We start from the raw sequence: 24,823 nt of genomic DNA, 5'->3' as shown, positions 1-24,823 counted from the left end.
GACTTTATAAAGTGATGCGGATCCCGATTAACTTCCAAAATGTAATCATGCCTGTTGGGGACAAGTTACTGAGAAATCAGTTTTCATTTTTAAAGGGACCTTATCAATTGTCTCTAACGCTGTAATCCTCGAAACGCCTTTCTCTACTAGAATTGTCTCTCACTAAAAATTGTCGTTTGATCAATCAACGTTTGAATTGTATATACAAGTAACAAAATGTATAACCTCTATAGGCCTACCACTGTCCTTGCTCTTAAATTTACTTGTGGTGCTGTAGGAAGGTAGGAACTGACAGCATGGTTACCCCCACTTTTTGCATGGTGTTTTGTGGTTTTTGACTAGTCTGACTGGGATCCTACTAATCAGGACCCCAGTCTATTTGCTTTCTCCTTTAAATTTTCACACCTGTTATTTGGTACATTCCAGATTGGCTACTGGGGTACCCTTATCAGTCCCTAGTATATGGTACACATGTACCCAGGGCATAGGTGCCCCAGAGGCCTCCCATGGGCTGAAGCATGTATTATACCACCCATGAGAGGCCATGCAAAATGGAACTACAGTTCTGCTACTGCAACCTGTGCAAGCAGGTGCTTACACCACTTACTTAGATATAGGTTCACTTTATCTATAGGCCACTACAAATAAAACGTATGTCACCCCTATAGCAGGCCTTAACAATCCTAAAGGCAGGGTGCTGAGTTTTATGTGAGAGGATGGCACTGCATGAGCAGAGCCCCTCTGCAGCCTTCGGAGACCATTCTCCTGGGTTGTCCGTGACTCAGCCGGACATATAGGTAGAGGTGCATTATAACCTCATGGTAAATGCTATCTAAACAAGCATTTGCAATGCAATAGGTCTCGCATTAGGAAAGTTTGAGCTATTGGTATTGTAAATGACACATTTTTTATTTATGTTTTGTTTTTGAAAATAGCAAAATTAATAGCTTTGCCATTTACAATGCCAATAGTTATAACTTTTGCAAATGTGACACCTATAGCATTTGTAATGCAATATGTGTTGTAACTATTAATGAAATCATGAAAGCATGTATGGTTCCAGCCTCACTGCTAGGGGACGATGAACCATCCCCAGCCGGCGGCTTCTCCATGCAAGAGGGAACCACAACACTCATTCCAAACAACGCCCCCTGCTTCTGCTTCTGTAGTGCTCAGTGTCCAGGTCGTAAGAGTCTGCTTTAGGGTGTGATGTGCAGAACTTTTAGGTACACGGCCATGTTAGTTCAGCAAATGCAGTAGACAAGAAGTGAATAAAAGGGACCTGCACCTTCCGAAAGGCCTCTCATTCCTGATCTACAGACATAGACAACGTGTCCGTGGGCGTTTAGTTGCTCCCGGATTCCATAGGGCAGTCTTTCTGTCCAGGGTTTTTTGTCCATGCTCCACAAAGACAGTATATTCTGATGCGGCGCACGCTGCACTGACACCATTGTTGGCACCTCACAGATTAGAGTGGAAATGTTTGTTGCTTTGGGAGGCCATCAGTGTACACACTGGAAGCGTAGGCGCTGCACCTCACAAACAGCATCTATGTCGTCAAATGCACTTTTCCACCAGTACCAGGAGTGTTTGGGACATTTCCAAAGGAGGCGAAAAACAGCTGGGTGTTTCCGCAGACACCTCAAGAACACTGTTGCACTCCTGTGATCTCCCGTGTGCCCCAGTATTCAACCGAGCCATGCTCACATACCAATTCAAGGTGATTTTCACCACTGTAGGCAGGGCACAAGTTCTAAAACAAGAGATCAGCGAGTCATGAGCCAGGAACTTAAGCATAGAAACGAAATATATAGCTGTGGCAGAGCTAGACTATACCTCGGGCACTGCAGCAAGTCTATACACTCGACCGGAAAGAGAAACAGGTGTGCACATTCGTGCATGATTTAACATGGGCACCACGCAGGCAGCCAACAGGCGTAGAAAACATTTGCCATACCTCACACCACGCCTACCAGTTCCAACTGGCATAGGTTTCGCTCTGGCACACCTCAGGACTGATACATTGCCTGCCAATCCGGGCGGAGGGAGGTGGACAAGGGTACAACTGTGTGTGACGGATTTCTTCTTACTGCACATGGCTAACACAAACCCAGACGGAAATATTAAACTGGAACACAACACAACGCACGCACACAATGGTGCAAACATGCCACAGTAAACTCCGTCTTACCTGAAAAGGAGGAGGTGCATGGCAGCCTCGGGGGCAGAGCGGGTTTGTCCGTGGCTGCCCATGATAGAAGAAGAGCCCCTTCTCCTGCGACAGACCCCGGCACAGCCTCTATCCTGCCTCCAATAACGGGAACTACTGGTTCCCATTCACAGAAGGAAGCGGGCCGCGCGCGACCGTCACGTGACTTGGGGGCGCGCCCACGGGCGAAGACAGCAGCAGCCGGAGAAGGGCTGCGCGCGAGCCGGGGGATTTTTATTTATTTATTTATTTTATTTATGCATTTTTATATAGCGCGGACTTTACCCGAAGGCGTCAGAGCGCTTCACATTAGGAACAGAAATGAAACATAATGAGAAACATTACAAAAAAAACGGAAGTCAGGCACTTTTGCCTGAGACGGGGGCGGGGCCTGCAATCCAGCAGGAAGTCCCGCCCGCCGCCACCGCCGCCGCCGCCGCTGCAGCCGAGGAAGAAGTGGAGCGATGAGACACTGAACACGCCGAAAAGAGCCCGGTAAGTGGTGGGGATGGGGGTCACGCGCGTGTGTATGTGTCTGGAGTGTGTGTGTGTGACTGTGGGGGAGGGGGGTGTGTGTGAGCGAGTGTCTGCCGTGTGCCTGCGCTCGCCTGTGTGTGCGCATGCAGAGGGGGGGGGGGTGGGGGCTGCCTATATGTGAAGCGCTCTGATACCTGATTCGGTTCGGGGCTGGGAAATAAAAAAAAAAGCAAGCCTGTTCATTTCAAGCTACCCTCAGCCAGCCTCGGAAAAAACGAAAGTAATACAAAAGCGAAACTGACACTGCCACTGCAGACAATGCTGCGCGCTCCCGAGGTGAAATCCGGCACTGAAAACGCTCGTAACACTTTGGTGTCCACTCTCCTAAAAACGGATCATATTAGTTGTCGAGCTGACAGCATTCATGCTTCGCATGAATGCTAACGTCAGCTCGACCTAAAAACGGCTGAAGCAAAACATGTTGTGTTTGGTATCAAACACCTTGGAATCATACCTCCACACCGGCAACCAGTGTGGGAGGTATAATTCCACCCTTCTGAAGTAAGCTTCATGAGGTCACAAGTCTATTCAGTGGCAGCCTTCTCGGTCAGCACAAAATGGATGCTGCCGACCAAAGACACATTTCTGCCCTCCTCCTGCTGCTGAGCCAAGCTCGAGTAGAGGAAGGCAGCATGTTAGACTTGGCATCCTTTGGCGTGTTTCCCCTGAATTTCTGCTTTCTGACCTCCCGCTGGCGTAGTGTTTCTGCGCACGTTTCTCACGGCTGATCAGTGGTAAAGTGCAAGTGCGTCTGTGGTAAATTGTGTTATAAATTGGTGTTTTCATGATTAGATATTTGCTTTACTTGTTAGTCCTTAGTAAAGTGCTCTAAGTGTGCCAGGGCCTGTGAATCAAATGCTACTAGTGGGCCTGCAGCACTCATTGTGCCACCCATGTGAGTAGCCCTGAAAAGGTAACTCAGACCCGCCATTGCGGAGTCTGCGCACAGTTTATAACTGCCATGTCGACTTGGCCCGTGCGCACACTTGCCAGTCCCTCACCTTCCCTTTTTAGGTCTCGGCATCGAGACCTATTGTCGCCGAGTTCGCTCTCAACGGAGACAGACAGGGGCACGCGCGCCGATTCTGGTGTGGACGCGCACGTCCAGCCACGCGCACATCTCCTGTCCCGAGGCAAAAGCATGCAGTTTAACTTTCGCGCAGACACTGTACTTACACCAGGCTTTTAGTGGACCCGTAAACAACACAGCATTCAACATACCCCACTTACCAGCAATTGTGGTGACTTTGCGCTGGTCTCGTGTCTTCATCGGCATACTCCGTCTTACTCCGTCTTGATCACGAGCCCCGTAAAGTCTGCATCGCCGCCACTGTGCACGAGCCGGAACAGCGCATGTGCGAGCAGCCCTTGCGCTCCAATCCCCCGCCCCCCTGTCTCCTCCCCGGCCCGGATTCGCGATGCTTGTTTTTAATACATTTCCTAGGGGCTGGCTTTTCTCTAGACTAACCAATTACAGACGTTGTGGGCCAGGACAGCCACCCAATCCCTGTCAGACACTCTTTGTCCTCTATGGGTCATTTTAAATTTCTATTCCGATTGGTTCGAGCGGATTAAGAGGCGGCGGCTGCCTCTGGAAGCGGGAGCTGTGCGGGTGTTTGGGTTAGAGCGTTTTCCGGTGTTGTTTTGCCTTGGCATCCAGTGGGCGATCGCACAAGATAGTGCATACTCTTAGCACAGGGTGTCTGCATGCAACAAAGCACGCAAACTCAGGTGATGCGTGAAAGAAGCTAACAGTTTTTTAAAAAATTTATTTATTTTATTTTATGCGTTTTTATATAGCGCGGACTTTACCCGAAGGTGTCAGAGCGCTTCACAATAGGAACGAACAGTAATGATACATGAGTAGAAAATTACAAGTGAACAAAATACAAAAGCAAACGTAAAGTTACAAGATGGTCCCGTGAGCCCCCTTCTTTGCCAATCTTTACACGCCCCCCTCCCCCTCACTGCCCCTGCATGCCTCTGAGGCTCCCCCTGCACCCCTCTCTTCTTTCTGTTCCTCGTCTCTCTTGATTACTTGCAGCCCGGGGTCTCTTCATTTCATCTAGGATGCCCTCTTTCCCGGTGAGCTGCCACCCCTCGTTCCATTCCCATCTCATCCCAGCACATGCCCTCATCCCTCCTCCCCCTCTCGGTCGCCGCCCCCCCCCCTCTTTCCCAGGGTTGCTGCCTCTGTTGGCCATCCTGCTCTCCTTTTCTGCCGTTCAACAGATTCCAGCCCTCTCGCCCCTCCCTCCCTCCCCAGCACACCCTGGGGAACACTCACGAAGGCAGGGACACCCCGAGCAGGGAGACCCCCGGTGCCGGACCCCCGATCCCCTGCCCAGCCTGGCCGGGGGGCAGCCGGCTGCCGCATGAGGCTGATGTTGCTCTGCTGCACCTGGAGGGAAGAGCTGATGGGCGAGGAGGAAGGTGGGTGTCCGCCTGCAGGGAGCGGCTACAAGGGAGGGTCCCAGGGTCCGACGGGGGGTGAAAGTCAATTAGAGAGGTGAGGAAGTGTGGGTGAGAAGAGGAATGCAGGACAGAGGGAAGATGGGCACCGAAGGGCAACGAGGGTGTGCCCTGGGGTGGCGCATCGCAGGATGGGGTATGCGTAGGGCTTTGAATTTATTTATTTATTTATGCATTTTTATATAGCGCGGACTTTACCCGAAGGTGTCCGAGCGCTTCACAATAGGAACAGATCTGATACATGAGAACATTACAAGTGAGCAAACGTTACATTACATGAGGCAAAAGTGATAATCGTGAGCCAACAAAATACAAGAGGTAGCAAACGGTGCATTACAGGAGGAAAAAAGTGACGTGTGCAGGTTACAAAAGCGTCAATAAATGGAGGACACTCAAACACAAAAACATTACGTAGGCAATGGTGGCACGTGTGCAAGAATTGAAGGCAAACAAAATGTAAGAGGTAGCTGTGCCTTCGCAGTGCAGTTTGTTTTTTGACTCCCAGTTTCTTTGCGCAGCCTCCTTTGTGGTTGGTACATGTTGCGAGTAGCCCCCTCTTCGCAAGTTAGGGGATACAGTGACTTCTGGGGTGCAGGTCCAGTGGAAGACATGGAGGCCCACGGTAAGTTATGTAGGAGCTAGACTTTACCATAAGATTGAAGGGATGGGGAGGACCAGGCACCTCCAGCGAGGCTCGTGTAGTTAAATCTACAGTTAAATATGTGACTTCTTTTAGGATCCTACTATGATATGTGCGTCTAAATCTTTTTACAGTTGTAGAAGTGAGCTATGTTTTGGACTGATGGCTGCTGCCTCTTGTTCTTTAGATTCACTCCCTGGTAAGCTGTTCATTAGACTGCTCTAGAGTTATTCAGTCAATGGGGTACTTTTTAAAGACACTTGTAGAGCATGGTCCATTTGTTTCTGGCATTGTGTTAGCAACTGTTGAGGAACTAAGTCTCCATGTATATAGTTTGTGAGGTTGGATTGGCCAAGCTGAGTGTAGATAAGTAGTCCTTACTCCATAGCCACATTTTACAGACTTTTCCGGGGGTCAGAGCCACCCAACCAGAAATTAGTTTCAGCACACTGACGTCTAACAAACATTTGCTTCCTTCACCGCACATTTAGACAATGGCAAGTGCCAAACACACAAACATTTGATTTTGGACATAGTTGCTCATAACCAGTACAGACTGGAAAGAGACAGTTTGTCATCTGCATACACACACAATTACATAACACATTTGTGACCAGCATCCTTGCAACCACTACAACCCTTTTTTTTTCTTTTTTCTTTTTCCACTACAACCCTTTTGTTTCTCAATGAGCCCATTCCATTTATTAAGCGGTGCTTATTAAAGTTTTGATGTGCTGAACTACAACATCAGCATGACTTTGTGAGCCGTAATCTGTGATGCATGTTAAGTAAAGAAACCTTGTTCTTACTAGACCTTACTTTGACACTAGAAGAGCCATATCTTCTGGGGCCACTGTCGACCTAAAAGCGTTTTTTATTGTTTATTGTCCAGGTTCCGATTGGATTTCTTCCATTTATTACTTGCTGTTCCAAAAGGGAGCTGTAGAGGTCAGGTGTTAGCATCATGTGGCTGCGACGGCCTGTCTCCACAGGATTTGCTACACTTTGTTTTTTTTGTACATTTTATGCAGTACCTCGCAGACATTTTTTTAACAACGCTTTTAAAAAGTTTGAATTTTAACCAGGTTCGTCCAGCCCTTTTTAGGTCTCGGACCGACGGCTGGCTTGCCAGCCGGAAGTCGGAGAATTATTGTCTTTCAGTGAGGGGGCTTAAACCCGCCTCTCTCCTGGTCTCTCCTCCATTGGCTGGCTTCCTAAACGGAGGCCAGCCATTGGAGGAGAGAGGCGTCCCTCCAAAGAAGCTCTGTCTCTTTCGGATTCGGGGGCGTGTTTGTGCTGTTCTTTCCACTTTTTAGCCACGCCCCTTTTTAGAACTCCGAACACGCCCCCAAATCTGAAGTTTGCGACGCTTTGCGGCCTGGAGAGGAGCTGGTATCACCCCCGTGCCGCCGAGCGCGCGCTTTTACCTTGGGATACTCTGGGCAGCAGCTCGCAGGTATTTCCAGCGTAGGTCTCTGCAATCTGGCCTCCGGTCACTCTGGGTCGGTTTCCTTCCGATGTCCCGATCCGACGATCCTTCGTGGGGGCTCGAGCCAGCCCAGCAGCCTATCAGGGCGCGAGTTGAATATGACGCGGCGCTGCGGGCTCCAATCAGCGTTCTAGATGGCCGATGACGCGTTGGCCTGCGGACCAATCGCAGCGCGGCTCTGACGGACCCAGCCTCAGTGCTGCTGAGGGGGCTCGTCTCCGTCGACCAATCCGGGTGCAGCTCCTTCGATGCTGAAGCGGAGCCCTCGAGCTGCGGCGGTGATGCAGGTGAAGGGATCTGGACGACCGTACGCTTCTGGGATCCCGGCCTCGGGCGTGGGGGCTTAAATAAAGGATGGAGCGGCCGCTGGAGACCCCTCCAACCTGCACTTGTCTCCTATTACTGCAAGCCACTGCTACGGTCTGCCTGCATGTCCATGCCCAGACCCGTCAAATGCGAAGAGTAACTCATCTTTGAGCAGTGGCATCAGTGCTATTTCAAGTCCAAGTGCACTACCGGCCTTCATTCACTACACAACCAGATGCAATGATCTGCAATCCTGTTGTGCGAGTGGCCTCTTTGTGCTACTGTACAGCCACGGTGACCAAAATCCTTAACTTTAAATCATTGCTTCCCGCTCGCGGAGAGAAAGCGAGCAATACCCAGCGTGTTACTTTTCAAGTTCCACCGTTGCTTAGGTTCTTTCATCAAAGGCATCAAGCCGCTCCCCTACAGGCGGGGCATACCGACTTTGAAAGTAAAGAAGGCCTACAGTAGACGCCCTTATCTGCGGCAATGCTAGGAAAAGCTGCGTTTACCCATTTTGAAGTGGAGTGCTCTTTAGATTGATTGAGGGTGCGAACAAACATAAAATGCAAAAGCATGGATGCTTCTTCAAATAATGTATTACTTGAGAACACTATATTATAATGCTAAAGCGGGCGTCTAATTGTTTATACATTGTGAATGTTAAATATTCTACTCAGTCGTATTGGGCAATAATTTTCAGCCGTTTTTTACTTTTCGTTAAACGCGTTTGCCTTCAGTAATTCGTTGTAAGCCTGGGAGAGCTATGTCTTTCGTTTCAGACGATCGTAAAGCTAGCGACACTTCCCTTTTATGGTGCTTGCTTCCCGGCCCCCTGGCTGTGCTTGCACCCCTGCCCCCTGGCTGTGCTTGCTCCCCTGCCCCCTGGCTGTGCTTGCTCCCCTGCCCCCTGGCTGTGCTTGCTCCCCTGCCCCCTGGCTGTGCTTGCTCCCCTGCCCCCTGGCTGTGCTTGCTCCCCTGCCCCCTGGCTGTGCTTGCTCCCCTGCCCCCTGGCTGTGCTTGCTCCCCTGCCCCCTGGCTGTGCTTGCTCCCCTGCCCCCTGGCTGTGCTTGCTCCCCTGCCCCTGGCTGTGCTTGCTCCCTGGCTGTGCTTGCTCCCCTGCTCCCTGGCTGTGCTTGCTCCCCTGCTCCCTGGCTGTGCTTGCTCCTTTGCCCCCTCGCTGTTCTTGCTTCCCTGCCCCCTGGCTGTGCTTGCTTCCCTGCCCCCTGGCTGTGCTTGCTCCCCTGCCCCCTGCCCCCTGGCTGTGCTTGCTCCCCTGCCCCCTGGCTGTGCTTGCTCCCCTGCCCCCTGGCTGTGCTTGCTCCCCTGCCCCCTGGCTGTGCTTGCTCCCCTGCCCCCTGGCTGTGCTTGCTCCCCTGCCCCCTGGCTGTGCTTGCTCCCCTGCCCCGTGGCTGTGCTTGCTCCCCTGGCTGTGCTTGCTCCCCTGCCCCCTGGCTGTGCTTGCTCCCCTGCCCCCTGGCTGTGTGCTTGCTCCCCTGCCCCCTGGCTGTGTGCTTGCTCCCCTGCCCCCTGGCTGTGTGCTTGCTCCCCTGCCCCCTGGCTGTGTGCTTGCTCCCCTGCCCCCTGGCTGTGTGCTTGCTCCCCTGCCCCCTGGCTGTGCTTGCTCCCCTGCCCCCTGGCTGTGCTTGCTCCCCTGCCCCCTGGCTGTGCTTGCTTCCCTGCCCCCTGGCTGTGCTTGCTCCCCTGCCCCCTGGCTGTGCTTGCTCCCCTGCCCCCTGGCTGTGCTTGCTTCCCTGCCCCCTGGCTGTGCTTGCTTCCCTGCCCCCTGGCTGTGCTTGCTTCCCTGCCCCCTGGCTGTGCTTGCTTCCCTTCCCCCTCGCTGTGCTTCCTCTCCTGGGTGTGTATGTGGCTCTGGGTGTGTGTGTGGCTCTGGGTGTGTGTGTGGCTCTGGGTGTGTGTGGGGCTCTGGGTGTGTGTGGGGCTCTGGGTGTGTGTGGGGCTCTGGGTGTGTGTGGGGCTCTGGGTGTGTGTGGGGCTCTGGGTGTGTGTGGGGCTCTGGGTGTGTGTGGGGCTCTGTGTGTGGGACTGTGTGTGTGTGGCTCTGTGTGTGTGTGTGGGGCTCTGCGTGGATAGCTTTTTTTGTAGGTGGCTCTGTGTGGGTGGCTCTGTCTGTGTGAGGGTAGCTCTGTGTAGGGGGCTCTATGTGAATGACTGTGTGAGTGGCTCTGTGTGGGTGGCTCTGTATGTGTGTGTGGGTGGCTTTGTGTGTGTGGCTCTGTGTGGGTGTAAATGCAATAGGTCATGCATTTGCGAGCGATTAATCTATTGGCATTGTAAATGACAATGCCATTTATTTATGATTTTTAAAAAAAATGTCACGAGCAATGCCACTAGCTCTACCTTTAATGATGCCGAGACCATTGCATTGTAAATGCTTGTTTTACATTCTTACATGTCAGCCACCCATAAGGTTGACCCAAGGTGTCCCTGTGGGCCGGGTGCAGTGTATGTGAAAGGTAGGACATGCCCTGGTGTGTGTGGCATGTCCTTATAGTGAATTACAGCCAATTTCTTTTTTCGCCATTGCAAGGCTACCTGTTACCCATAGGACAGAATGGGGAGTTTGTTTATAACATCTTTATAAACATAACTGGCCTGGGGATTAGGTAGGAAAATAAAGTTTAGTATGCCTGAACTCAGAATCTAAACATGCATCTTTTAGTGAATTTGATTTTTACATTCTGTGTTTGAAAATACCACTTTTAGAAAGTAGGTATTTTCTTGCTCAGTCATCCCGTGTGCATTTGTTGGAATGTGAATTGCCTTTCTGCATTTTAGATGACAAAAGGCGGGGGAGCAGGAGTGGCTCCAGATAGTCTGGGTGGGTCAGGAAAGGGCTGAATTACTTGGGGTGCAATTGGGGAAGGGGGAGGAGATTCCCTTGCACCTCAAAGGGCCTGGTCTGCCTCTGACCATGCCGTTTCCACCTTCTGCCAGGAAGTCACACCAGAGAAGGCAGAACTGGTTCTGGCTGGGCACAGACACTCTGCCTAAGAGATCAAAGGATTTTGGGATATAAATATTGGGACCTAGATCCCTGAACTATAGAACTCTTTTGGACCAAGAAGACTGCCGAAAAGAAGAGCTGGAGAAGCTGTGAGGAGGAACTACCACTTTGCTGAGTTGGCCTGTAGTGGCTGCTTCTGTCTTGGGCAGTGAAAGGGCTGGACTGAACTTTCTGCTATCTATTTTTGTGAGTTTCTTCAAGGGCTTGAGGTAGAGCCTGTCCCCTGTTCAGGAAGTCTCCGGAACAGCAAAGACTTAAAGATCTTCTGCCCTCAGCACTGGGGACTGTGTGTTTTGTGCTGCAACATAAGAAAAAGCAACCTGACGACGCCTCTGCCGGCTTCGTGTCCTGAAGGCACCGCAGAGGGCCCCGTTGCAACGCTGCACTGCGACCCTTGTCTCACCGATGACACCTGCTGACGCCGCCACCGAGCCGCTGCTCGCACCATGACCTGTGGGCACCGCCCTCAGCACCACCTCGCTTCACGACGACGCCTTGGTATCCCCAACGACGCTGCCTCACGCCACTGCTTGCACCGTGGTTCGAGGGCACCGCTTGTAAAGTTACACAATGCACCACCTCATCCCGCACAGCAGCCTTGGCCTGCCGGCGCCATTGACCCCAGACAACAGCGCTTCAGCAACGACCACGCTGCTTCTTGCACCGCGATCTGCCAGCACCGCGACGAGCACCGCATTCACTTCGCATTGCGACCCTGGTCTCACTGACGATGCCATCTGAGGCCGCCACCGAGCCACTGCTCTCACCGCAACCTGAGGGCACCGCACCGCTGCACTTCGCACCGCAGCACCCGACGTTTATCGACGTCAGCGCTGACTTCAACAGAGAGAAGTTCGATCTGCAACGCGTGCAACTTGGAGGGCCCCGACGACTCCTGCACCAATCTCTGGAACCGACGCCTGCGTACTCCGTGCTTTCGGAAGCTCAACAAGAGGTCGCCGACGCCCTGCATTTCTAATAGGTACTGTAGGTGGCCTGCAACGCCGCGGTCAGCCAGAACTGTTTGGATTTGTTTGTTCATGGCGTGTGATAGCTCCGAACGGAGCGATCGACACCAAGGCAATGTTTTTCAAGCATATTTTGATAACTGAAGATTTTTAAGTACTGTATTGTGGTTTTCTATTGTTTTTGGTCTTGTCTTAAGTATATAAAAAAATTGGATGTTTTTCTAAACTGGTGTGGTGTCCTTTTGTAGTGCTTACACTGTATTACTGTTGGGTATGTGCAAATGCTTTACAGACTGCCTCTAAGATAAGCCTGACTGCTCGTGCCAAGCTACCAAGGGGGTGAGCAGGGGTTATTTTAGGAGTGTAACTCTCTTTTCCTGATTAGAGTGGTGGTTTCTGCCTGGCTTTGGCACATGCCCCAGTCTACCAAAAATCCAATTTCTAACACAGCACAGTAGGCATCCTGTCACAGGGAGGTGTGACCACCTCCCAGACAGGATTTAGTGTATAGGGCTGGGCGAGTGGGTGCACTCTGAGAGTGCCTGAAAGTCTACACCTGGGGCACATTTGGTGTCCCTGTGCATAGTCCAGCTCAAACCAGTTCTGGGAGCCCTTGGCTCCTGCTCTGGCGCAAAACTGGACAAAGGACATGGGAGTAACCTCCCTCTGTCCTGACCGTTTCCTAGGAGGGTCCCCCGAATCTTTCCAACCCTCTCCCGTGGGTACAAAAGGCTTACCTGACTGTAGCTCTTTAGATATGACGTGGACAAGATTCTACAAGAAGAAACCACTGACCTTCGACCGTCTGGACACTCTGGACTTCGACTGGGCCCGACTTTGTCTCCCTCTCCGTCCAAAGCTTTGTATGTGCCCTTGCTTCATACAGGCTCCATGCAGGACCTGTGGTGCTCTAAGGACAACTCAAGAATCTCCCTTGGTGTAAAGGAGTTGTACCCCTGCATTCACAGGCACCTTAACACAACTGACCGGTCTGCTGCTCCCGAGCTCTTGCGGACTCTGAATACTCCAGTACCACAGGAGGTGGGTTTCGAAGGTCACTGAGGTTGATCAGCCCTCTCAGCAAGTTTGAAGCCAGTATCCCTCGCGGAGACTGCATAACCTGAACCCCTGTGCACCGCGTCTATTTGCAAGTGCATATGCTTGTTGGAGATTCCCGAGCTTGTGCATTGGACTCATGTAGTCTTGACCCTGAGCAGTATTTTCCACCAAAGAACTCCGGCCTCCTCGCACCGAGTGCTCCGTGGGCTGGTACTTTGTGATCTTGCTCGAGGTCGACTCGCGAATCCTGGTCATTCAGCCTGAGGGTCAAATCGAATTCTGTTGGGCTTTCCTGGTTGCTCCAGTCGTGCCCTGACTCCCCTATGCTTGGTGAATCTCCTGGACCTTGTTGGTCCACACTGTAACCTGCTTGACCTTCCTGCATGGGTTGCTTTTGCCAAGTCTTGTTGGTGCTCCAGCCGGACACCGTCCCGTCAGCACTCGATATCCTTTGTGGGACAGCTCGCATCTGGCTCCTGGTCATCGTCGTCTCATGGTCCTCGTGGCTGCAGAGTCAAGCATACGTTCTTTGCACCTGAAGCACCCGACATCGGTGGGCATTCGTCTTCTGAGCCGCTGGTCACACTGAAGGGACCCTGACTCTGTCCTCTCTGCTTTCAGGTTGCTTTCTACCAGAATCCCAGCTGGGATTCCACCGGACTCTTTTCAGCTTCACGGCAGCAGTACTTTCTCACAGTCCTCTATTGAGAACGACAGCAGTTTCCTACACCACTCCAGACCTATGTACCCAGCTCCTCTGGGATAGGTAACTCTGGTACCACGGTATCCACAGGTGGGGTGGCTCTCCAACTTCGTAAGTTCCAAAGGGTTTCCTCAAAGTCATCCTAGAAGGGTCCTTAAACTGGAAAATTGCAACCGCGACTCCCCCATAGAATTGTACAAAGCCCGCAGTCGAGGTAGCACACTGCACCGCTCCTCCGTGGGGATCCCCATCTACTCACTTTGGGTGGTTCCTTGGGGTCCCAGCGATTCTACATGTTCTAGACCTGGTCTTGACCCTAGTCGTGGTTGTTATACCACTATTTTAGTATATGGTTCGGTCTCCCTCTGGAGCCCACAGTGTATTGTTTGCTGTGTATTCTATCCCCGTGCGATACTAGAGAGTTATATTAATAAATACATATTTTCATATAACTACTGTGTGGTTCTCCTTTCATTTAATAATTTCAGGAGGTGATTATTCTGGTGAAACAAGCTGCTTTACATTCCTTCAAGATTAAGCCTGAAGGCTGCTCTCCACAGATACCACTAGGATAGCTGTCTAAAGATTATCTTTGACCTCATATATCATAAGGGTCGTTTGAACTGGTGCAGGGTGCCCACTTTAATTAGTGGACAGCATATCCCAGGGCAACTTCTCACAGGCATAAGTCGCTTAAACTGTTTCAACAGATGAGTTTTGAGGTTCAGGCATACGCAAATGATTGATTAGATTGTGTACAGCACAGTTCCCTGATTTATTTTCAGTGTGCCAAAAGCACTGGCCAACTCTTGCTAATATATTCGTTTAGCTGGGACTACTGCAGTATTTTGGAAATATTCATACTCCCCAAGTAATGAACACAGAACATATCTATATTCTCTTCCTTCACAGCCCCTAATTAAAATTATAATATTCAGTTTCGTCATCAGTTCTTTGAAACAGCGTTCCTGGTTCTTTTTTTAATTACCTTCACATATCGTTTAACATTGAAAATGTATTTTTGTATGATACCATCTGTAGAATATGAAGACTGCAATATTGAATTGCTGATGAGATCGATAGCATAGCTTGTGACCATAACTCAAATGACCTTGTTTTTCTGTGATGTTCATCAATTTATTTGAGCGTTTCTTCCCTTTTCAGAAGATGGGGAAGAAGAGTCGCGTGAAGACGCAACGTTCGGGCACTGGACCCATGGCCACGGTGTCACCGAAAGAAATGCTAAGTCTCATCAGTGAATTATTACAAAGTATGTTTTTTAAGTTTATATGTGTTCAAAGATCAGTTGTTGCTTTAATAGTAGATTTTGTTGCTTAAATAGTAGATTTTATTTAAGTTAGTTTTGGTTATGCACATGGAGTTTTACTTCATTGGTATGTCACAGATTTTGTTGTTTAAAAATCTTGTCACTGCAAAACGGGAAAACAAAAATATCTGCCCTGGGTAACAAGATGTCTTTTTATATATATTGGGATTCAAATGAGATATGCTATACGTACAGACATTGGCGGTACATAGGAAAACATGTGGATAGTTGACATAAGCCAAAATGTGAGTGATAGCAAAGGTGGTGTTATATCTTGATGAGCAACGCAACATGTTTAAATGTATAAAATGCCTTAGAATATAGCAGATAAAGTACCCTCTGCAGTACATTCTAAGAAAATAGCTGAGACTTTCCTTCATAAGATCATGGAACTCGCTAAGTAATTTGCAATATCTTTTTTATGTACGGCAGATGATAGTTAAGCCTTACAATACTTTGTGACATCAGCACTCTTCTCAGAAATCACTTAATTCCTTAGTCTCATTGCAGACTTGGAAGAATAAAAGCAGAATCTGTACTGTGAACCAAATGCTCCAAAGTGCATCTAGGGTTATTTAAAAAAAAATATTATAGCATTGTTATTGTAAATCATATACATTTGCTGTAGTTCAGAGAGTGTAGAAACATGCAGATATTTTATCTTTGATGTAATGATATTTAGCTTGGGAAAAAAAATCTGCCATACATTTCTTTTTTCTACTGATCATGGTTTCTTTTCAGAAAAACATATCGGAAAAAGGAAAAGCCAGTTCTCACTTTCCTTGTTTAACCAGCAGCTGTAATTATGCTCTGTGAACTGCTTTCACCTTGTCTCTTGTCTCTGGCAGCATTGGCTGTGAGGTCATAACTCAATTGTAATAACATATCACCGTTGAGCAGCTACATCACTTCTTTATTACAGGTGGCTAGAGATGCCACAGGTCTCCTGTGAAAAGGAAATTAGAGACATACTTTTATACATCAATTGCGGGTTCCTAAATATTGTACATGCGTACAATGAGCGAAGACAGTGTAGTGTTACATAGTCATTGCTATTTTCCTTTCAGTAGCAGATGGTTCTTTAACGTCCAGTGGTGAGGTGCACATTCGGATGTCGGAGGAAATTAAAATGAGTGGAACTGAAGGGTTGCGAAGAGATAGAACAAATGGAATCTAGATGTAACATGTGGTAATTTAGTTGAAGTTGAGAAGTGCTGTTAGGTAGATCTTGGGTTGCAGGTTGGAGTGTTGCTTGTAGGATAGTTGGATTTGCAATTCAGGGACGAAGTGCAACCATGAAGATCAGTATTAGTAGTTTGTAGATGGCCCTGATTTTGGCAGCCAGCCATCTTGATAAGTTGCGGTGTGTTTAGGAGGTTAAATAAGGTTCCAGTACTAAAGGCAAGAACTGTATCCAGTTGGAGGGAAGAGTTCTAGGGGGATACCAGCTAGTAAACTATTGCATTTGTCTACTTTGTAATATATAATTGATTAATGCTTTGGCATTGTACAATGGAGTAACTGTTGGATCTTTCTTATATTTAGAATTTGATTATGTGCTGCATTCACAGTGATAAAAGATTCCTGTCTCTTAAAGTGGTCATATAGAACTTCAAGATTTCTGGCAGAGGAGGCAAAGGCAAAGGTTAACGAGTCAAAAGGAAATTGGATTGAGTTAGGTAAGCACATCGGTGTGGGCAAATAAGGAAAAGACAGGACCTTGATTATTGAGTTCAGCATGAGAGAGTATGGTACCATCAAGTGGCGAATTAGTGGGTGGGCAGTCCAATATGCATTCCTGAAGCTGGGAAGAACGTTGAGAAAATATTTGTGTGTTGTTGGCAAATGTTAATGGTGGGAGAAGTCATAACAGAGATAAAGTCACAGGGAGGTGTTTTATAGAGGGAAAAACATGAGACACATGACTGATACTTGAGGGGCTACAACAGGAAGGGATCTAGATGTGTTAAGTTTGGGATGCCAGGCTACAGAGTAAGAGCAGTCAGAGACAGGAGGAGAGAAACTTTAAGGCAGAAATGGCAAGATGTGCTCTATTTAGGGGAGCTAGTAAGGTAGGATGATCACGTTAACACTAATATAAAGGAGCAAATTGTTTTAGATTTCCGAAAGGGAGTGAAGGTCTATACAGTTGTGTGATCCATTTACCCCCAACGGCACACAGGCTACTGGTAAATCACTACGAAAGTTATTGTGATTTATCACTGGGCTTCTGTACTCTTACAGATTGATAAGTTACTCCATTTTAGCACTTGATTCTGAGTAGTATGGTTGCGTACTAAATGCTTGCACCCGGAGATGGTGTAGTTTGGAAACTGTATGTAACTTTAAGTTTCACTAAGTAACTGTGATATCCAGGTAGTTCTTTCTAGTGGGAAAGAAAATGACTTTATTATAGATAAGTAAAGTATTCCACACAGTAAACATAGTGAAAACCAATAGTGTCTAACAACTTCTGGGCCGAAGAACCATCCACCAAATGTATTAGAAGCTTCTTAGTGCTAGACACTATGCTTTAATTAAACATTGAGTTCCGTGGCGATTGTTATGGAGGAAGGTTCACCCATGCTCCGGCCTATTCAAAAGTGCCCACTTCTGCAAAACTTAAGTGTTTTAAAGAGTTCTATTAAAGCAAACAAATGAATGATCCTTTTAGTCTTGGGTTTCAGTTTTAGAGATTGGAATGTGCCCAGCAGTGCACACTGTGTACCTGCTGCAAAAACAAAAAGGTCCAGAGGACCACCACTCAAACAAATGAGGTCCTCACCATTCTTAAAAGTAAGCAAAATGTTCGGGTCCTGCCGGAGGCGTCCAAGGGGGGGGGGGGGTTGACCTGTTGGAAGAGGCATAGTTCTTGGGTCAAGTCCTGTTGCCATGAGGCTAGTTTGAGTGGTGGAGGGGAACCATGGCTGGCTAAGGTGTCGACATTTAGTGTCTCTTAGGTGACCAGAGAGTTGGTTGGTGGGGGAAGGTGTATCTTAAAACCCACAAGACCTGTCTGTCAGAGCGCACACCCACTTTGGACACAGGGCTGTCTAGTTATCTGTGGACTATTGGCCTGAATAGTATTTATTTTCGTTTTTATGACCGTGTCAAATTGCAATATTTCTGAAGCTGCATGGCTAAAGAGACGATTGTAATGTTTCGGGAATCATGTCACCCTCTTCAGTTGATTGCCTGGAATCCCAGGACTGGGGTCGAGGTAGAGATTCTTCAACTTCATGGGATAGCTGTTGACAAGGTGCTTACAGTCTACAGTTTCGGGATAGATCGGGATGAAGCAGGCTCACTCTTTTCGCTACCAGGAGGCGAAGAAACCATGCCTAAACCCAGATGTTATCATGTTTGCTTACTGGGCAGTTAGCTGGGACAGTCTTGTGCCCACAGGACAGTTTGTCCTTCAGGTCTGTCCCTTGAAGGTTCTTCCAGGCAACAACTAGTCCAAACCTGGCTCAATGACATAAACCTGGATGAATTAATACCACTGCCTTCACCGACTGCCAAGTCACTGTTGATTCATACTGGGCACCAACCTAAAAAAAAACCAAAGCAGCCTGGTGCCAGCTCTCTTTATTAAATACAGTTAAATCTTTCCTTTCAGAAAGGCACTTCGGAACTGCTGTTTAAGCTCTCATACTTATTTATTTGGATGGCAGCAATGCCATGACCTATGGGGGTTCCAAACACCACACTAACCTACCTTAAATTCATCATAGAAGCAGCTGTATGCCTCATCAATGAGCTGAATATCTCTGTGCCCTGCACAGTCTGTTAATAGGCAGTAGTGTATTGCCACACAATAGGATACACAAGGCAGTGTGGGTGTCACCAGACCATTCAACAGAGAATCAGACTGACCATGTCTGCATTGCCAAGAAGTTCCGAAGGTCCGAAGTGTTGAGGAGTGGTTGTGGCATCAGTCCATCACCTTGTCTTGGCCAGTCCAAAGTTTAAGAAAGCTTGGATGGAACTGGCAAACCACCGCCGGTGATAGAAGACCACCTTCCTCAAAGATGCATAGAAACTGAGTGAATACTCAGTCAACCTGAGTAACATGTATCAAGTCCTGCAAGAACTAGAGGACAACAGAGACCCAGGAGAAAGCCAGTGGGAGAATGTCAAAGAAACTGTGACATAAACTTCCCAGGAGGCACTGGGTCCCAGGAACCACCAGCATAAAGAATGGATCTCCGCCAAGGCTTTCTGCAAAATCCAAGTGAGGTAGGAAAAGTAAGCTGCTGTCAAAACCAGCCAAATAAGAGCAGAAAAATCGAAAGCTTAAGGCGAATACCCCAAAACCAACAAGGCAGCAAAGAGAAGCTTAAGAGCAGACAAGCGAAGATTCATCGATGGTCTTGCCATAGAAGCCCAGGAAGCAGCAAGCTATGGAAACTTGACAGAACTCTGTGACCTAACCAGGAAACTTTCTGGCAGATATATCAAGCCAGAGAGACCTATTAAGGACCAAGCTCGGGGGAGTGGGGCATGGCCAAGCCGTCGACTAAGATGGCTGCCTGGCATAGAATTGATTTAAGCCGGAACAATGCCACGAGACACGCAGCACTGAAGTTCTGAATGCATGCTAATTTCTAATTTCTAATTTAAAACACTTGTAGAGCGCGGCGTACACCTTGCGGTTTCTTGGCGCTGGAGGTTCAGAACTGAGGGGGAAAGACCATGGAAAGGTGGAATAAGTATTAGGCGGGGAAAGCCTGGCTGAAAAGGAAAGTTTTCAGGTCTCTACGGAAGGCGAGATACTGAGTTGCAGAACGGAGATTGTCTGGGAGTGAGTTCCAAAAAGTAGGGGCCAGGGTTGAGAAGTTAGAACCGCCCCACTTTTTACGTGAGAAGCGGGGGATCTGGAGAAGGAACTTAGAGGAAGACCGAAGATTTCTAGCGGGGACATAGGGTTTAATTAGTGAAGCGATGAAATCGGGGGCAGTGCCCTGGCGGGCCTGAAAAACCATGCATCCGATCTTAAAAAGGGAGCGTTGTTTCACGGGGAGCCAGTGAAGCTCTTTTAGAAGGGGAGTGGAGTGGTGATAGCGTGGAAGGCCGTATATCAGCCTGGCCGCCTGGTTCTGGATGGTTTGGAGTCTACGCAGGCTGTATGCTGGAATGCCATGATAGAGGGCGTTGGCGTAGTCCAAACGTGAGATTACCAAGGCGGCTATGATGATCTTAAGTGCCTGGGGAGAGAAGAAGCGGGAGACAGAGCGGATAGTTCGGAGAGTGAGGAAACAGGAGGAGACCACGGAACCGACTTGTGAATGAAGAGTGAGCTGATTATTCATTTTAACACCCAGTGTTTTGACCGTGGTGGAGGGGGATGGTGCCGGGCCGAGAGAGGGGGGCCAGAAAAGAGAGTTCCAGGGGCTGGATGAACCACCAGTGAGAACCAGCTCGGTCTTGTCGGGGTTCAGTTTAAGATGGTTGTGGTTCATCCAGTCCCTGATAAATGTCATAGTTGACTGGAAATTAGAGACCGAAAGAGGAGAGGGGGACAGATCAAAGATGAGCTGGAGGTCATCCGCGTAGTTGTAAACAGTGACCTCCAGCTGCTGGAGTGCAAAGATAAGAGGAAAGATATAGAGATTAAAGAGTAAAGGAGAGAGGGAGGAACCCTGGGGAACACCGCAAGTGACAGGGAGAGGGGTGGAGGTGAAATCGCCCAGTCGGACCGCCTGAGTGCGGTCCCTCAGAAAGGAGGAGAGCCAGACCAGAACTGATCCCCCGATGCCGGCCGCCTTGACACGGGCAAGTAAGATGGTGTGGTCCACCGTGTCAAAGGCGGCGGAAAGATCAAGGAGGACCAGTGCCTGGCGGTTGTTGTCATCCATACCCTTTCTGAGGTTGTCTAGGACTGAAACTACGACCGATTCGGTCGAATGCCTGGGGCGGAATCCTGCCTGGCGAGAGGCCAGCCCCCCATTCGCCTCGATGTGAGCGCTCAGGGCTGCGGTGACATGGCGTTCCATCACCTTGCCCAAGAAGGGCAGCAGGGAGATGGGGCGAAAGTTAGCCAAGATGGAAGGGTCCGCGCCTGGTTTCTTCAACAGAGGCACTATGGTGGCGGCCTTTAGTGCAGGGGTCACAACACCCTGAGCCAGGGAGCTGTTAAGGAAGGCGATAGGGGGGTCAGGGCAGCTGGAATATATTTGCTGTAAGATGCGCGCGGGGCAGACGTCCGCCGGAGACCCTGACTTCACTTTGGGGAGTATTGCCAGAAAGGATTCCTGAGTGAGGGGAGGGATGAGGGTGAGGGAGTTTTGAACAGTGGGGGGGAGGGGATCAACAAAAGCGGACGAGGGTAATGGAATATTGGCCTTGATGGTTGTGATTTTATCCGAGAAGTAATGATTGAGTTGATCACAGAGGAGCTGGGAGGGGGGGATTTGGGTCGAAGTTCGGTCAGAGAATGCCAGGTCATTCACAATGCCGAAGATTACCCTGGGTTTGTTGTCCGCAGACGTTATTTTCGTGGAAAAATAGTCGGTTTTTGCAGCCAGAATTGCTGATTTATATTTAGCCAGTGATGCCAGGAAGTGGGTTTTAGATGAGAGACTATAATCTTTCCTCCACTGCCTCTCCGCTCGTCGGGCGCTCAGTTTGAGTTCTTTTAGGTGGTCGTTAAACCATCTATTAGAGTCCTTGAGTCGGCGGATGGAAATGCGACGTAGGGGAGCCACTGAGTCGCAACCTCCAGCCAGCCAGGTGTTAATGGCCTTGGCTTGAGAGGCAGATGATAGGCCAGAGGGGGGGGAATGGAATTGCGGAGCAGGGAGGTCAAGGAGGGGAGATCCAGTCTGTTCCAGTTCCGCGCCCAGGTGTTTTTGGCGCGCGGGGTTTTGGAAATAGGGTTGTGGAGGATGGAGAAGGAGATGAGGGCATGGTCGGAACAGGGGCATGGAGAGACAGCCACCGAGGCCAATGGAAGGTTGAGGGACCAGACCTGGTCGAGTGTGTGCCCGTGAGAGTGAGTGGGGACAGTTATATGTGATATAAAGTTAAAAGATAATAGGGATTCTGTAAATTCTTTTGAGGCCGGGCACTCGTGTGGGTCTGAGGGCCAGTAATTGAAATCCCCCAGCACCAGAACCGAGGCATAATTAACTACCAGATTGGCCAATAGGTCTTGAAAAGCAGGTAGAAATGAGGGAGAGGGCTGAGGAGGGCGGTACACAAGAAGGCAAGTGATAGGAGGGGAGGATAGAAGGGAACGGACTACTAAAAAGTCAGCAGGGAGCATAGGGGGAAAAGGAAGTGATAGAAAATGCAGGTCTGCCCTGGCGATTAAGGCGACCCCACCGCCAGCCCTGCCCGCCGGACGATCGGCACGCAGGGCCACATAGGAAGGCGGAAGGGTAGCCAGGAGGGCGGGGAGGGAGGAGTCGCAATACCAGGTCTCGGTCAGGAGCAGTAAGTCCGGTTTCTCAGAGTCGAGTAGGACGTACAACTCGTGTTGGTGCTTGACCGCTGACCTGGTATTAAGTAGGATAATAGACAATGCTGGGGTCGTGGGACAGGGATCGGCGAGGGGGGGGCAGGGTGACGGGGGGGTGCGTAGTGGGGGGAGCGGAGGTGTGGGGAGGGTAGGGGCAAGGCCTAGTGCAGAGACGAGTCTGTGAACGGAATCCGGAAGAGGCCAGGGGCCTTGAAGGGCGATGAGGTCCTTAGACGAATAGGACCGAATTTTGGCATAGTAACGTGCCCCTAGCCCCGATCGGCCGCGGACGGGCGCAGACGGGCTTGACTTATGCGCGACGTCGGCGCTCCCGCTGCGCTCGTCCGCTGCGCGTTCTGAAATGGCACATTGTTATAGATGGCCGTAGGGGCGGGAAGGGGGCGTGGCCTGAAGGTGGGCGTGGCCAGCCGGCAGGAGGGCGTCACGTGAGCGCTTGATCCGCTGCACGGAGCCCTCGAGGTGCAAACCGAGCGAATAGCAGCAGGTAAAGTTTTTACAGTTTTAAAATCACAGTAAACACAGATTAAAACAGAGAGCGTCTCCCGGCTTTCCGCCTCAGGAGATAAGAACCCAGAGAGCGCTCGAGAACTGGCGCTTAAGAAGGGCGGGAAGGGGGCGTGGCCTGAAGGTGGGCGTGGCCAGCCGGCAGGAGGGCGTCACGTGAGCGCTTGATCCGCTGCACGGAGCCCTCGAGGTGCAAACCGAGCGAGTAGCAGCAGGTAAAGTTTTTACAGTTTTAAAATCACAGTAAACACAGATTAAAACAGAGAGCGTCTCCCGGCTTTCCGCCTCAGGAGATAAGAACCCAGAGAGCGCTCGAGAACTGGCGCTTAAGAAGGGCGGGAAGGGGGCGTGGCCTGAAGGTGGGCGTGGCCAGCCGGCAGGAGGGCGTCACGTGAGCGCTTGATCCGCTGCACGGAGCCCTCGAGGTGCAAACCGAGCGAATAGCAGCAGGTAAAGTTTTTACAGTTTTAAAATCACAGTAAACACAGATTAAAACAGAGAGCGTCTCCCGGCTTTCCGCCTCAGGAGATAAGAACCCAGAGAGCGCTCGAGAACTGGCGCTTAAGAAGGGCGGGAAGGGGGCGTGGCCTGAAGGTGGGCGTGGCCAGCCGGCAGGAGGGCGTCACGTGAGCGCTTGATCCGCTGCACGGAGCCCTCGAGGTGCAAACTGAGCGAATAGCAGCAGGTAAAGTTTTTACAGTTTTAAAATCACAGTAAACACAGATTAAAACAGAGAGCGTCTCCCGGCTTTCCGCCTCAGGAGATAAGAACCCAGAGAGCGCTCGAGAACTGGCGCTTAAGAAGGGCGGGAAGGGGGCGTGGCCTGAAGGTGGGCGTGGCCAGCCGGCAGGAGGGCGTCACGTGAGCGCTTGATCCGCTGCACGGAGCCCTCGAGGTGCAAACCGAGCGAGTAGCAGCAGGTAAAGTTTTTACAGTTTTAAAATCACAGTAAACACAGATTAAAACAGAGAGCGTCTCCCGGCTTTCCGCCTCAGGAGATAAGAACCCCTGCTGCCCTGGCTGGTTTGAGAACGGGACGGCAGGGAGCCCTTGAACCCGAGATACAGCTCTGGGAGGAGCTAAGGGGTGCAGCCTACAGCGGAGCGAATCTACGCCATCAGTGCGCTGGAGGGCCCGGGGACCCTGAGACGCGGCGGGCTGAGGTGAGCGGGCCCGAGATTGCAGAGAGCGGCCGCTGGACGGCGAAGCATCTACCCCCCCAGCATCGTAGAGCCTGAGACGGGAGCGGCCGCATCTGGTGGCTCCAGACCTTGACTGCTCGTGCCTTTCAAACTCCTGAAGAGAGGCGGGTACAGGGCCCGCCTGCAAATCTCAACGGTGCCCAACAGGGCGCGTTCAGGCGCGAGATCATGGGGATAGACTGGCGAGGGCCTGTTGTGCCTGGCAGTCCTGCGGGGAGAGGCTACGCCCACCCGACTCCTGTCTCACAACTTCAGCTGGACGGCGGACTTTTGCATATCACCCCCGGCCCAAGTGATCTCAGTGGAACTGCTGCGGGGATCGGCGCCTACACCGCCTGTGCACACCCTCTGCCTAACGCTAGCCTCCTGCAGCGCATAGTACTGGGCTGACACGTGCGCGCTGCGGGGTCCCCTCCTCCTGGCTCACGAGGCTCGCTGAAAAGACACCAGGCTGATGGGCTACTTGAGTCTCATGTGCACACATTCCGTGGGCTTCAGATCCATCTCGCTATCTTCAGCTCTCCAGAGCGGCCGCAACGGACAGGCTAGTGCAGGCCTGCATGGACTTCCCCACTGGAGCAATGCACCAGTTTCTTGTTCTGGTCATCTGCGCACAGTGGCTATTGCATCTCCACCGTATCGCCTGAGATCGCTGCTCCTTCCATTAGAGCCCTCCATTCCTGCCCTATGTCCCTCGCTGTTTGGTGAGGACGTGGTGGCCATGCGAAATCCAGTAACACTGTCTGGTGAACTGCTGTCACGCTTTGTCATCTGTCCTGCTCATCCACGCATGGGCCGCAAAGACCCCAAGCAAAATACACTCCCCATTGAAAAGCTTGTAGACAGGGCTCCACTGGACCGCACCAACATGGCATAAAAAATGCGCAAGACACGGA

At 50.4% G+C, this 24,823-nt stretch overlaps 1 protein-coding gene across 3 annotated transcripts in view; it reads left to right on the top strand.

The window, feature by feature from the left end:
• Positions 1-24,823, top strand: part of SETD3 (SET domain containing 3, actin N3(tau)-histidine methyltransferase) — a 571,076-nt gene that overhangs the window by 117,948 nt on the left and 428,305 nt on the right. For 2 of the 3 annotated variants that reach the window (XM_078660141.1, XM_078660139.1), the window contains exon 2: positions 14,576-14,681. In XM_078660141.1, the coding sequence (XP_078516267.1) occupies positions 14,579-14,681 (103 nt within the window). In that variant the 5' untranslated portion in view covers positions 14,576-14,578. The remainder of the gene's footprint in view (positions 1-14,575; positions 14,682-24,823) is intronic. The other variant, XM_078660140.1, reaches the window with a different exon arrangement.

This window comes from Lissotriton helveticus, chromosome 9, assembly GCF_964261635.1.
Source record: "Lissotriton helveticus chromosome 9, aLisHel1.1, whole genome shotgun sequence".
NCBI classification, from domain to species: domain Eukaryota; kingdom Metazoa; phylum Chordata; class Amphibia; order Caudata; family Salamandridae; genus Lissotriton; species Lissotriton helveticus.
The sequence above is the reverse complement of the archived record's forward strand: the minus strand, read 5'-3'. Positions and strand labels throughout refer to the sequence as shown.